Raw genomic sequence first — 14,387 nt, 5'->3', positions numbered from 1 at the left:
ACTCAGAGCCGGCATATTAGGATTCAAGCCTGTTTGAAGGCTCGTCGGAGGTCGTAGTGGGATTTCTTATAAGCGTCTGTATTAGTGTCCCGCTCCCTGAAAGTGGCAGCTCTAGCCTTTAGCTCAGTGTGGATGTTGCCTGTAATCCATAGCATCTGGTGGTTCACCGTGGGGACGGCATCATCGATTAATTTATTAATGAAGCCGGTGACTGATGTGATAATTTCCTTAATGCCAGCGGATGAATTCCAGAACATATTCCAGCCTGTGCTAGCGAAACAGTCCTGTAGCTTAACATCCGCTTCATCGGACCACTTCCGTATTCAGCGCGTCACTGGTACTTCCTGTTTGTGTTTTTGCTTGTAAGCAAAAATCAGGAGGATAGAGTTATGGTCAGATTTGCCAAATGGAGGACGAGGGAGAGCTTTGTATGCATTTCTGTGTGTGTAGTTAAGTTGCTTTCAAGTTTTTTCCGCCTCTAGTTGCACAGGTGACATGCTGGTAGAAATGAGGCACTCTCACTCTGTGTTTGTTTGTTTGTGTATGCTATGCGTGTCAGTCAGTAATGATTGGGATACCCTTCCCTCAGACCTCACCTCCCCACCTTGCTTCAAATCAATGAATGAGTTCCACAGGGAGCTGTAGTAAAGCTCATTACAGTAAAGAGTGGAGAAAGCAGTCAGTGACTCTCCAAGCTAAGAGCACCACCTGTCTGCTGGACACAGACTAGCCTACATCATATTTCATTATGTGTAGGCTATTCAGAATATTTGTCTCTATTTGGCAAACGGACATGTGCATTGGTTATTGATGCCAAGCCACTGCCAGTTAAATTACAATCTGCATCTTCCCCTAGTTAAGTGCCTTCAAACCAACTCAGTTGTGTGGTCTGAGTGTGTTGTGTTATATTTGGTTTCCAGTCCCAGTGGTGTGGAGGAGATTTGATTGGACAGGAGGCTGTGTTTTCTCAGCTCTGTAACATGATGTGTCCTGACTAGCAGGAGTTGACAGTCTCAATACCTCAGCTGTCCTCTCACTCTGCTCAGAGTGGTGTCATACCCATACACTGTCTTGTATGTCTTGGCACAGGCTGAAATGCCATCAGTGGCAGCACCATATCCGCTAACCACCCCTTCACACACTATACTCTCTCTTCTCTCAAACATATAGGCCTACAGTAGTCTCCCTTTCACTTTACAATTGCACCCAATATCAAATGTACCCAATATCTGCTTGATAAGATGTAGTCATCTTTTCCTGTACCGGATGCCACCCAAAGGGTAGCCTATTTTGATGTGAATCTGGAATAGTTTATCTAATACCGCAGGCCATGTTTCACTTATTTCTATTGAAATAAGCTAAATAATGTAAACCCGTACAGAATATATAGGCTAATCGTGATTCAGTTCTACTTCATCATTTCAACCAGCAGAGGTCACAATGACTGAAGCATTTGTGTCATACCCATGTATTCATAATAATATTTACACCCTGTTATCTCTCTCTCTCCTGTCCATTGTAGGCAGCAGGTATAGCAGACAGAGTCATGCTGAAAGGGGGCATGGCCAAGGCAGTGCTGCCCAAGCCAGGGCTCCAGGAGAGGGCCAAGCAAGCCTCCCTTGCCCCCTCTACCACCACCTCCACCACAGCTACAGGCATCAAAACCTCCAGATCCTCCAACACCCTGGCCACAGACCTGCGCCTTAGCAGGGTGAGTGGTGCCAGACACAGTAGATGACAGGGGCACCACTGAACACACCCAACATCTCCTTGATGAATGGTGGGAGGTTGGGAGTGGAACAGGTGGGAGGGAGATAGGGGAAGATACCACCCCTTACATTTTTCTAAGAGCATCTCTGTCCATTTGGATGATTGAAATAAATGTTCAATTGAATTAGCCTACCTCTGCATCACAGACACTGATCTCGGCGGGGTTTCACAAAGCATACACACTCTTAGAAAAAAAGGTGCTATCTAGAACCTAAAAGGGTTCTTCAGCTATCCCCTTTCCACAGAGGGTTTTTACATTAAACCCAAACGGGTTCTACCTGGAACCAAAAAGGGTTGCATTGACAGCATGATTATTTGTCTGAGAGTGCTTTTCAATTTAATACCAGTAGATTGAGGATGTTTTCCAATTGGTAAGGTAATCTGTGGTTTGCTAAATCCTGACTGAGTGTGTATGTATGTGTATATTGTTCTAGCTGAAGAGGGCCAGTAGTGATGACACACTGGCCAAGCCTGCCCTGGGGGCAGCATCCACAGGCTCACGCATGAAGAAGACTGTCACTGCAGGGGCCATCTCTGACCTGGCCGAAGCAAGACCTCGCAGCCTCTCAGGTAGGGGACCCATAGTTCAGTGCACACACACCCACATGTTTTGTTCTTCTATCCTCTTGGGGACGTAACATTTATTTCCATTCAAAATCTTATTTTCCCAAACTTTAACTAAATCTAACTCTTAAACTTAAACCTAACGACTAACCCATTACCCTAACCCTAATTCTAACCCTAATCCGAACCCCTAAATTTAAAATAGCTTTTGTTCTTATGGAGAACAAAAAGTCCCCACAAGGGATCATTTTTCTTGTTTTACTATCATTGAGGGGACTTTTGGGGATTTTAGGTCCCCACATGTATAGAAGAACCACCCCACACACACACATAGAGTGCATTCGGAAAGTATTAATAATAATAATAATATATAATAATAATATAAAGTATTCAGACCCTTTGACTTTTTCCATATTTTGTTACATTACAGCCTTATTCTGTATTACATATTTTTTCCTCTCATCAATTTTTAACACAATACCCAATAATGACAAAGCTCAAACAATTTTTAAAAACATTTTTGCAAATGTACATAAGTATTCAGACCCTTCACTCAGTACTTTGTTGAAGCACCATTGGCAGCTATTACATCCTCGAGCCTTCTTGTGTATGACACTACAAGCTTGACACACCTGTATTTGGGGAGTTTCTCCCGATCTTCTCTGCAGATCCTCTCAAGCTCTGTCAGGTTGGAAGGAGAGCGTTGCTGCACAGCTATTTTCAGGTGTCTCCAGAGATGTTCGATCAGGTTGAAGTCCGGGCTCTGGCTGGGCCACTCAAGGACATTCAGAGACTTGTCCCGAAGCCAGTCCTGCATTGTCTTGGCTGTGTGCTTAGGGTCGTTGTCCTGTTTGAAGGTGAACCTTCGCCCCAGTCTGGTTCTGAGCACCCTAGAGCAGGTTTTCATCAAGGATCTCTGTACTTTGCGGCGTTCATCTTTCCCTCGATCCTGACTAGTCTCCAATTCCCTCCCGCTGAAAAACATCACCACAGCATGATGCTGCCACCACCATGCTTTACCGTAGGGATGGTGCCAGGTTTCCTCCAAATGTGTCGATTGGCATTCAGGCCAAAGAGTTCAATCTTAGTTTCATCAGACCAGAGAATGTTGTTTCTCATGGTCTGAGAGTCCTTTAGGTGCGGGCTGTCATGTGCCTTTTTACTGAGGAGTGGCTTCCGTCTGGCCACTCTACCATAAAAGCCTGATTGGTGGAGTGCTGCAGAGATGGTGGTCCTTCTGGAAGGTTCTCCCATTTCCACAGAAGAACTCTGGAGCTCTGTCAGAGTGACCATCGGGTTCTTGGTCACCTCCCTGACCAAGGCCCTTCTTCCCTGATTGCTCAGTTTGGCTGGGAAGAGCCTTGGTGGTTCCAAACTTCTTCCATTTAAGAATGATGGAGGCCACTGTGTTCTTCAATGCTGCAGACATTTTTTGATACCCTTCCCCAGATCTGTGCCTCAACACTTTTCTGTCTCAGAGCTCTACAGACAATTCCTTCGACCTCATGGCTTGGTTTTTACTCTGACATGCACTGTCAATTGTGGGACCTTATATAGACAGGTGTGTGCCTTTCCAAATCATGTCCAATCAATTGAATTTACCACAGGTGGACTCCAATCAAGTTGTAGAAACATCTCAAGGATGATCAATGGAAACAGGATGCACCGGAGCTCAATTTCGAGTTTCATAGAAAAGGGTATGGATACTTATGTAAATAAGGTGTTTCTGTTTTTTAGTTGTATTACATTTGCAAAAATGTCTAAAAACCTGTTTTCACTTTGTAGTTATGGGGTATTGTGTGTAGATTGATGAGGGAAAACATGTATTTAATACATTTTAGAGTAAGGCAAGAACATAACAAAATGTGGAAAAAATCAAGGGTTCTGAATACTTTCTGAAATGCACTGTATATGTACATTCATGCTACACACATATCACAACTGCTGCAACCACTCTTATTATTACACTGCACAATTTAAACACTACCCTCCAATCCCCCCTTCCCCAAAACACGTGTAAATATTGGACTATAAATTGTGTGTTATTCTTATGCTAAAAGGTTTATTCTATTCTACTGAGCCATTTATTTTATGTTCATAAAGTAAATGGCAGTTAACCCACTGTTCCTAGGCCGTCATTGAAAATAAGAATTTGTTCTTAACTGACTTGCCTAGTTAAATAAAGGTAAAATAAAATATTCTTATATTTTCTTATTTCTTATTGTTGTTGCATTGTCCAGAAGGAACCTGCAATAAGCATTTCGTTGGGCGGTGTATACCATGTGTATCCTGCACATATGACTAATAAAACATTAAACTTGAAACACGCACACACAATCACACGTCCCTTTTACTTCCTCTTTCTCTGTTATCCATATGAAACAATATTCCACCTGAAAATAAAATGTAAACTCTGGGTCCTTCCGACAAAAACTGAATGGACAAGTATCAATCAATGTTATTCTATCAAATATTGTAGTTTACTTTTTATATGCTGAGTGGTCTGTCTGTGTGAAATAATCACACACACTGCATTTACATATCAGAGAGGGTAATGGTGTTTTCCAATAATAAGTTCAGAAGCACACTTCACTCCTGTTGCTGATTTCATTTTGCTCTGTGATGTACAACCAGGGAGACATCGGGTACAACTTCCCCTGATGGCCACTAGAGGGCCATAGATCATCACTCTGATTTTTCTGAAAAGGCTCAAGTTCTACAATACAAGCCATAAAGAACTTTCCCTGAAATCCCCTCTTTATTTCCATATCTGTTCAGTGTCTAGCTGGCCTGTTGGGATGCAGGTGGTAGTCTGAGTAGTCTCCTATTGTTTCTGGGTCCAAACCTGACACAGTGAGTGGACATTGTTCTCCTTAGAGAGATTTGTGTGTGTGTGTGTGTGTGTGTGTGTGTGTGTGTGTGTGTGTGTGTGTGTGTGTGTGTGTGTGTGTGTGTGTGTGTGTGTGTGTGTGTGTGTGTGTGTGTGTGTGTGTGTGTGTGTGTGTGTGTGTGTGTGTGTGTGTGTGTGTGAAGCGTGTGCACACCTACAATATGTGTCTTTGTGTGTGCGTTAGTGCAGCAAGCGTGAATGTGTTGGGTTGTTGTTAGTGAGTTACACAGTCAGATTTTAGTGTTAGGGACTGTAAGTCAGGGGTCCGAACATGGGTGAGCATGAGGCCATCTTACAAAAGAACACCCAGAACATGTGTTTGACTGAGTTGACTGTGTTGGACTCTGTGTTGGAACCTCAATAACAACCTTAGCAAATTAACCCAGGGCTCTGTCATTGTGACAGCATAATACTGTATCTGTATCACACTTTCGCCCACTGGACACATGCTGTACACATCAATCATTAAGATAGATCTCTCAATTACAGCAGTCATTCATTATAGGCTATATTTTCTAAATATTTTGACTAGTTCACTGTTTAATGTCATTTGGATTTGCCGTAAATTTATATTAGATTCAACTATACTTTATAGTCTGTTTTACACTGAAATTTGAATTGCATTATATGTTCCATGTCACATAAGTATTTGCATTACACAATTAAGGTTCTTGTAATGATTTTCTGAGCATGTGAATAATAAACTAGACCCTTAGCTGTTGTATAAACCCTGTCTGGGTTTTGACTGAACTGAGCATAAGGGCTTCTTAGGAGAATTAAAAAGTTAAGTGTTTGATTGTTTATGGTGTCCCAGTGTGAAGTATGTTGTTGCTGCTGCGTCATAGGAAGATCCTTCCTTTATACAACCTGCTGTTGTTTAGTCGCTTGCATGTCTGTCTCTGATATGTTTACTACTTTTTTTGCCTGACTGGCTGTTAATTTCAACAGAAAACAAGTTTGTCTATTTCTGTGTGTGTGTGTGTGTTTGGTTTTACTATCCTTGTAGGAGTCAGAAGTCCTCACAAGGATAGTAAAACAAGGAAAATTGGACAAGTAAGGGGACATTTCACCGGTCCCCACAAGGAAAAAGTATATTTTTAAGGTTAGGGTTAGGGGTTAGGGAAAATAGGATTTTGAATGGGATTTAATTGTTTGGTCCCCACAAGGATAGTAAAACAAACGTGTGTGTGTGTGTGTGTGTGTGTGTGTGTGTGTGTGTGTGTGTGTGTGTGTGTGTGTGTGTGTGTGTGTGTGTGTGTGTGTGTGTGTGTGTGTGTGTGTGTGTGTGTGTGTGTGTGTGTGTGTGTGTGTGTGTGTGTGTGTGTTGTACCTACCTTTCACGTGTTGATGTGACGGGCCAGGTTGGGCATAATTGAACTATGGGAACAATATTCAGTCTCACATAGAGAGCAGTAGTAACGGCATCTTTTTGTAGGCATTAACTCCGCCATTGTCATGGTTCCACCTGTCACCAGAGGGCGGCAGAGACCGTCCTATAGACATTAACGACACTCAGGTGTGTCCAAACCACTCAGACATTCTAGGTTTCCTTTTGATCACTGCTCCCGAGAACCGCCTTAACCTAGGGTACCCCTGGCTAGTGCTACATAACCCACTATTATCCTGGTCCACCTACTAGACTGGGGTATGAACTGCCAGACTAAATGCCTCAGACCCCCACCAAGAGCCTCGCCGTGTTCCCCGGCATACATTTGACGACCAAGACTTTTCCGCTCTGCCTCCCGAGGACTTCGACCTCCGGGATGCCTTCAGTAAGAGGCAATCCGCTACCCTCCCTTCTCATCATCCATAAGATGCACCATAGAACTCCTACCCGGCACCCCCCTTCCCATGGGGAAGCAGTCATGACAATTACATCGCTCCTCTTCGTCCCCAGCTGGTACAGACTTCTTCTTTGTGGAGAAGAAGGCTGGAGGTCTGCGTCCCTGTATCGATTACAGACTGAACAGGATTACGATTAAGAATCGTTACCCTCTACCCCTGATGTCCGCCGCTTTGGAGTTGGTCCATGGGGCCCAATTCTTCACCAAATTGGACCTCCACAACACTTATAATCTGGTGAGAATCAAAGAGAGATGAATGGAAAACTGCCTTTAACACCCCGAGTGGCCACCATGAGTATTTAGTCATGCCGTTTGGATTATCTAACTCACCGGCAGTCTTCCAAGCATTAGTCAATGACACGCTTAGGAATATGTTGAATCGGTTCGTCTTTGTTTACCTTCTCCAAGACCTTTCTGGAACACATCCTACACGTCTGCCAAGTCCTGAGACTCATCCTGCAGAGTCAACTATACAACAAGATAGAGAAGTGTGAGTTCCCCAAGTTTCTTTCCTGGGCCACATTATCTTTACTGCTAGCATCCAAATGGACCCCATAAAAGTAAGAACGGTCATTGACTGGCCCCGTCCCACCTCACTCAAACAAGTCCAGCGGTACCTCGGGTTTGCCAATTTTTACAGGCTTTTTATATACACAACTTTGGTGTGGTGGCAGCGCCTCTCACGGCCCAGAAAGATTTTTTTTGCTGGATCCCAAGGCTGACAGGGCATTCGGGAAGCTCAAGAGATGTTTCACCTCCGGACACATCCTCGTCCCTCCTGATCCTACCCATCCCTTCGTGGTAGAGGTGGACGCCTCAGACACCGGGGCAGTGGCGTACCTTTCACAGCAGAACAAGGGGTACAAGAATCTGCACCCATGTGCCTTTCTCTCCAAGCAGATCTCGCCAGCGGAACACAATTACGATGTAGGCAACCGGGAGCTCTTGGCAGGTAAGTGGGCCCTTAAGGTGTGGAGACACTGGTTGGAGGGGGAACCTCATCCTTTCGTGATTTGGAGGACCATAAAAACTTGGTCTCCATTTAAGAAGCCAAGAGGTTAAACGCTCACCAGGTTAGGTGGGCTCTGTTCTTTAACAGGTTCAACTTCACACTAGCCTATCGCCCGGGATCCAAGAATCAGAAAGCAGACACCTTGTCCCATCAACACGATGTCTCTAACAAGGAGAGGGACAACAAGCTCATCATCCCCAGCTTCCGCATTGTGGCCCCCGTGATATGGAGTATTGAGACCATGGTCCGACAAGCCTAGACCCGAGAACCTGACCCCGGCGGGGTCTCACTAACAGATTTTATGTTCCGTGATCAGCCCGTTCCCGAGTACTACAATGGGGACACTCCTCTATATTAGGGGTCTGGGGTTAATCGGACGGTGGAGTTCCTGAGGTTGAAATTCTGGTTACCCAACATGATTGAGGATGTGAGATCCTTCATTAAGGCCTGCTCCACCTGGGCCCTGAGCAAGTCCTCACAACAGCGACCAGTTGGGTTGCTCCAACCTCTGCCAATCCCCAGCCAGTTCTGGTCCCTCCTGTCCATAGACTTTATCACAGGCTTACCCCCATCCCAAAGGGCATACCTCGATCCTTACCTAAGTTGCCCTCAGCAAATCTCATGATTACCCATGTCTTTCGACTACAGGGACTTCCCCTGGACATTCTCTCGGATCGTGGGCCCCAGTTCGTCGCACGTTATTGTAAAGCCTTCTGCTCCCTTTTGTGGGTGTCGGTAATTCTCTCCTCGGGGTTCCACCCACAGTCGAATGAGCAAACGGGGCGGGTCAACGGGTGTGGCTGTCCACCCGTGATCTTCCCTTAAGGGTGGACTCGCGGAAGCTCACTCCACGCTACATAGGACCATTCAAGATCCTGAGTCGCATCAACCTGGTGACCTATCGCCTCCAGCTTCCCAGGTCTATGAGAGTCTGTCCATACTTCCATGTCTCCCGTCTCAAGCTGGTAAGGACCAGTCCATTCTCCCCCCACACCTGCCCCTCCGCCCCCTTGACTTCTTGATGGTCGCCCGGCCTATACTAATCTGTTGGAGGCTCGTTGGGTCTAAGGCACCCTGAGGTACCTGGTGGACTGGGAGGGCTACGGCCCGAGGAGTGGGCGTGGGTGCCTGCCAGGAACATCCTGGATCCAGGACTTGTTCGGGACTACAACCAACTATGTGGTGGTCGCCCTGGCTCCGCAGCTGGAGCCGCTCCTAGAAGGGGGTACAGTCATAGTTCCTCCTGTCACCAGAGGGCAGCAGAGACCGTCCTAGAAACATTAACGACACTCAGGTGTGTCCAATTTACTCATTATGATTTCCCTGTTAAAATAGGTGTGTTTTCTGTTGTCCTTTGCAGAAGCTGGAATTGTTTACCATGTGTGTTTGTTTCCTGAGTGAATTTTTGAGACTTAGTGTTTGTTGTTTTTCAAGTGTACTGTGATCCTGCGGCTACTGTTTCTCAGTAAAGTATTGTGTTTATCATTAACCACTGATTCCTCGTCTGGTCTCTTCTCTGCACCAGGGTCCAACCTCACCACATCACAGCCAAGGCTTGTTGGCCAAAGCCTATGGGGAAATTAATGGGGTTTTTGGAGGGTGTTTGGGTAAATCCGACAATAAGTTATATGTTAAACACAGGCTTAGGAGATTTTACATGTTTTGTTCTATGAGATAATATTCCATCAGCTAACATCACGTTTTGTGAATTTTTAAGAATTTATGTAATAAAAACAAGCACAAGCACATAAAGGCCTCATAATTCATGAAGGTCATGTTAACTGACTGATATTGTCTCCTAGAACAAAATGTATATGATCTCCTAAGGCTGTGTTAACCTCAGACCTTATTTTTGGCGTTTATCCCAAAACACCATGCTTTCCCAATGAACTTACTCTATTGGAATGGCTGAACGAACCAGAGGTAACTAATTTCCAGATTTGGACTACAAGCTGGTGAGCTCTATTGTGGAAGAACGCTGTGCTATTTCATGTGTTTGGCAGCATTGTGTGTGAATACCACAAAGTAGGGTGGATCAGAATCTGATCACACTAGACCTACTTTAACTGGCTTTGACTGACTGAATGGCTGACTGCAGCTTGCCTGTGCTTTAGCTGTTCCTACTGTGTGTACAATACACGATGGAAGTATTCGGACCTTCACTTTTTCTACATTTAGTCACGTTACAGCCACATTATAAAATGGATTAAATAACTTATTTTCCTCATCAATCTACACGCAATACCTCATAATGACAAAGTGAAAACAGGTTTTTAGAGATGTATTCGGACACTTTGCTATGACACTCGAAATTGAGCTCAGATGCATCCTGTTTCCATTGATCATCCTTGATGTTTCTACAACTTGATTGGAGTCCACCTGTTGTAAATTCAATGGATTGGACATGATTTGGAAAGGCACTCACCTGTCTATATAAGGTCCCACAGTTAACATTGCATGAAAAAACCAAGCCATAAGGTCAAAGGAATTTCCGGGAGCTCCGAGACAGGGTTGTTTCGAGCCACAGATCTGGGGAAGGGTACCAAAAAATGTCTGCAGCATTGAAGGTCCCTAAGAACAGTGGCCTCCATCATTCATAAATGGAAGAAGTTTGGAACCACCAAGACTCTTCCTAGAACTGTCCATCGGGCCAAACTGGGCAGTCGGGGGAGAAGGGCCTTGGTCAGGGAGGTGACCAAGAACCGAATGGTCACTCTGACAGAGCTCCAGAGTTCCTCTGTGGAAGAGAACCTTCCAGAAAGACAACCATCTCTGCAGTACTCCACCAATCAGGCTTTTATGGTAGAGTGGCCAGACAGAAGCCACTCCTCAGTAAAAGGCACATGACAGCCTGCTTGAAGTTTGCCAAAAGGCACCTAAAGGACTCTCAGACCATGAGAAACAACATTCTCTGGTCTGATGAAACTAAGATTGAACTCTTTGGTCTGAATGCCAAGCGTTGCGTCTGGAGGAAACCTGTCACCATACCTACGATGAAGCATGGTGGTGGTAGCATTATGCTGTGGTGATGTTTTTCAGAGGCAGGGAATGGGATACTAGTCAGGATCGAGGGAAAGATGAACGGAGCAAAGTACCGAGTTTCTTGATGAAAACCTCCAGAGCGCTCAGGACCTCAGACTGGGGCGAAGGTTCACCTTCCAACAGGACAATGACCCTAACCACACAGCCAAGGTTCACCTTCCAACAGGACATCGACCCTAAGCACACAGCCAAGACAATGAGGGGTGGCTTCAGGACAAGTCTCTGAATGTCCTTGAGTGGCCCAGCCAGAGCCTGGACTTGAACACGATCGAATATCTGTGGAGATACCTGAGAATAGCTGTGCAGCGAGGCTCCCCATCCAACCTGACAGAGCTGGAAAGGATCTGCAGAGGAGAATGGGAGAAACTCCACAAATACAGGTGTGCCAAAGGTACTGAGTGAAGGGTCTGAATACTTATGTAAATGTGATATAATTGTTTTTATATACATTTTCAAACATTTCTAAAACCCAGTTTTGCTTTGTCGTTATGGGGTACTGGGTGTAGATTGATGAGGGAGGGAAAAACAATCTCATCCATTTTAGAATAAGGCTGTCTTGTAACAAAATGTGGAAATTGTCAAGGGGTCTGAATACTTTCCGAATGCATTGTACATACAGGTTTGAGACAGAGGTAATGATGAATTCCATCAGGCTACACTCGACTCATTGTCTGTGATATATTACATCATGTGTTAAAAGTATTTTAATGGCTTTCCAAATACCTGGACATATGACCAAGGACATTCCATGTTTCTGCAAGTGGAGTAATTCCATGTTAACAGAATGATGCTGAGACTCTTCACATTTTGCTGAGATTTTTCCCTTTAAAATGTGTGCCAAACAATAACCAATGATTGGCAAGTTAAACAAACCATACAACTCTATGCACAATAATTCCCACTGGAGATTTTACAAAAACACATTTCCTTGAATAACAGTGCAGATGCAAAGTTTGTTAACAGAATTATGTCACAAACAGCACAAACGGTCATATGTTTGTGAGGAATAGCTTTATCCAACAAACCTCTGGTTATCTTTAAATTGACATGTCAGCCAAAGACAAATATTAGGCCTACAATTAGGTATTGGACAGACATACAGTACCAGTCGAAAGTTTTACTATTTTCTACATTGTAGAATAATAGTGAAGACATCAAATCTAGGAAATTACACATATGGAATCATGTTGTACCCAAAAATGTGTTAAACAAATGAAAATATATTTTAGAATCTTCAAAGTAGCCACCTTTGCCTTGATGACCGCTTTGCACAGTCTTGGCATTCCCTTAACCAGCTTCACCTGGAATGCTTTTCCAACAGTCTTGAAGAGTTCCCACATATGCTGAGCACTTATTTCCTTCACTCTGCGGTCCAACTCTTCCCAAACCATCTCAATTGGGTTGAGGTCGGGTGATTGTGGAGACCAGGTCATTGTCCTGTGGAAAAACAAATGATAGTTCCACTAAGCGCAAACCAGATGGGATGGCATATCGCTGCAGAATGCTGTGGTAGCCATGCTGGTTAAGTGTGCCTTGAATTCTAAATAAATCACTGGCAGTGTCACCAGCAAAGCACCCCCACACCATCACACTTCCTCCTCCATGCTTCACGGTGGGAACCACACATGCGGAGATCATCCGTTCACGTACTCTGCTTCTCACAAAGACATGGCGGTTGGAACCAAAAGTCTCAAATTTGAACTCATCAGACCAAGGGACAGATTTCCACCAGTCTAATGTCCATTGCTTGTGTTTCTTGGCCCAAGCAAGTCTCTTCTTATTGGTGTCCTTTAGTAGTGGTTTCTTTGCAGCAATTCAACCATGAGGACCTGATTCATGCAGTCTCCTATGAATAGTTGATGTTGAGATGTATCTGTTACTTGAACCCTGTGAAGCATTTATTTGGGCTGCAATTTCTGAGGCTGGTAACGCTAATTAAATTTTCCTGTGCAGCAGAGGTAACTCTTGGTCTTTATTTCCTGTGGCAGTCCCATTGATTGCCAGTTTCATTATAGTGCTTGATGGTTTTTGCGACTGCACTTGAAGAAACTTTAAACGTTTTTTACATTTTCCGGATTGACTGACCTTCATGCCTTAATGTAATGATGGACTGTTGTTTCTCTTTGTTTATTTGAGCTGTTCTTGACATAATATGGACTTGGTCTGTTACCAAATAGGGCTTGGTCTTTTACCAAATAGGGCTATCTTCTGTATACCACCCTTACCTTGTCATCACACAACTGATTGGCTCAAACGCATTAAGAAGGAAAGAAATTCCAAAAATGAACTTTTAATATATTAAATATTAATATATTCCAGGTGACTACCTCATGAAGCTAGTTGAGAGAATGTCAAGAGTGTGCAGAGCTGTCATCAAGGCAAATGGTGGCTACTTTGAAGAATCTCACAAAATATATTTTGATTTGTTTAACACTTTTTTGGTTATTACATGATTCCATACTGTATGTATTATTTCAAAGTGTTGATGTCTTCACTATTATTCTACAATGTGTAAAATCGTTTTTTTAAATAAAGAAAACCCTTTTGAATGAGTAGGTGTGTCCAAACTTTTGACTGGTTCTGTAGATTTGTGTATAGTTACCATATTGTTCATAGCGTATCCCTTGTAAAATCCCTCTGGGGTAGCAGACTAGCAGTGTTTGTTTATTCAAAGCCCATGCACACAGTGTTTGGGGGTTGTGTTTTGGGTAGATTGCTAATTCACATCTCTCTTTATGGCTGTTGATTAGAGGCTTAACAAATTGATTTTTAGTTTGACAAAGGGCTCCTGGGAGCTGAGTGAGACTGTGAAACCAGGCACCAAGTGTGGCGCAGAATAACTTTCCCAAGCTCTCACACAATTAAACCCAGATTGGCTTTAAATGTATCAAGAGGCTTTAATGAAAGAAGTTTGTTTTTCAAGGTTTTCACACTGCAGGATACAAATTAGATTATTATACTTTGTGCCTGCATAATGATTTCATCAGGCAACTTCCTAAATAATTCCTTGCTCTTCAGCCATGTTATGGGACCAGATTTTGTAAAAAATTAATAATAATAATTTAAAACACTTGATTGTAAAGCACTCTGCATCTCAAGGAGGAGGGCACAGAGTCCACTTTATTTAACTAGGCAAGTCAGTTAAAAACAATTTAGTATTTTCAATGACAGCCTAGGAACAGTGGGTTAACTGCCTTGTTCAGGGACAGGATGACATATTGTTACTTTGTCAGCTCAGGGATTCAATCTTGCAACCTTTTGGTTA

The 14,387-nt window shown here is 43.8% G+C and overlaps 1 protein-coding gene across 3 annotated transcripts in view; it reads left to right on the top strand.

The window, feature by feature from the left end:
* The window catches only part of LOC123998604 (cytospin-B-like), a 187,965-nt gene that overhangs the window by 53,712 nt on the left and 119,866 nt on the right, over positions 1-14,387 (top strand). For all 3 annotated transcript variants that reach the window (XM_046303616.1, XM_046303618.1, XM_046303617.1), the window contains exons 2-3: positions 1,523-1,711; positions 2,205-2,340. In XM_046303616.1, coding sequence (XP_046159572.1) covers positions 1,523-1,711; positions 2,205-2,340 — 325 coding nt within the window. The remainder of the gene's footprint in view (positions 1-1,522; positions 1,712-2,204; positions 2,341-14,387) is intronic.

This window comes from Oncorhynchus gorbuscha, linkage group LG16 (genome assembly GCF_021184085.1).
Source record: "Oncorhynchus gorbuscha isolate QuinsamMale2020 ecotype Even-year linkage group LG16, OgorEven_v1.0, whole genome shotgun sequence".
Classification (NCBI taxonomy): domain Eukaryota; kingdom Metazoa; phylum Chordata; class Actinopteri; order Salmoniformes; family Salmonidae; genus Oncorhynchus; species Oncorhynchus gorbuscha.
This window is presented reverse-complemented; position numbering and strand designations above follow the sequence as displayed.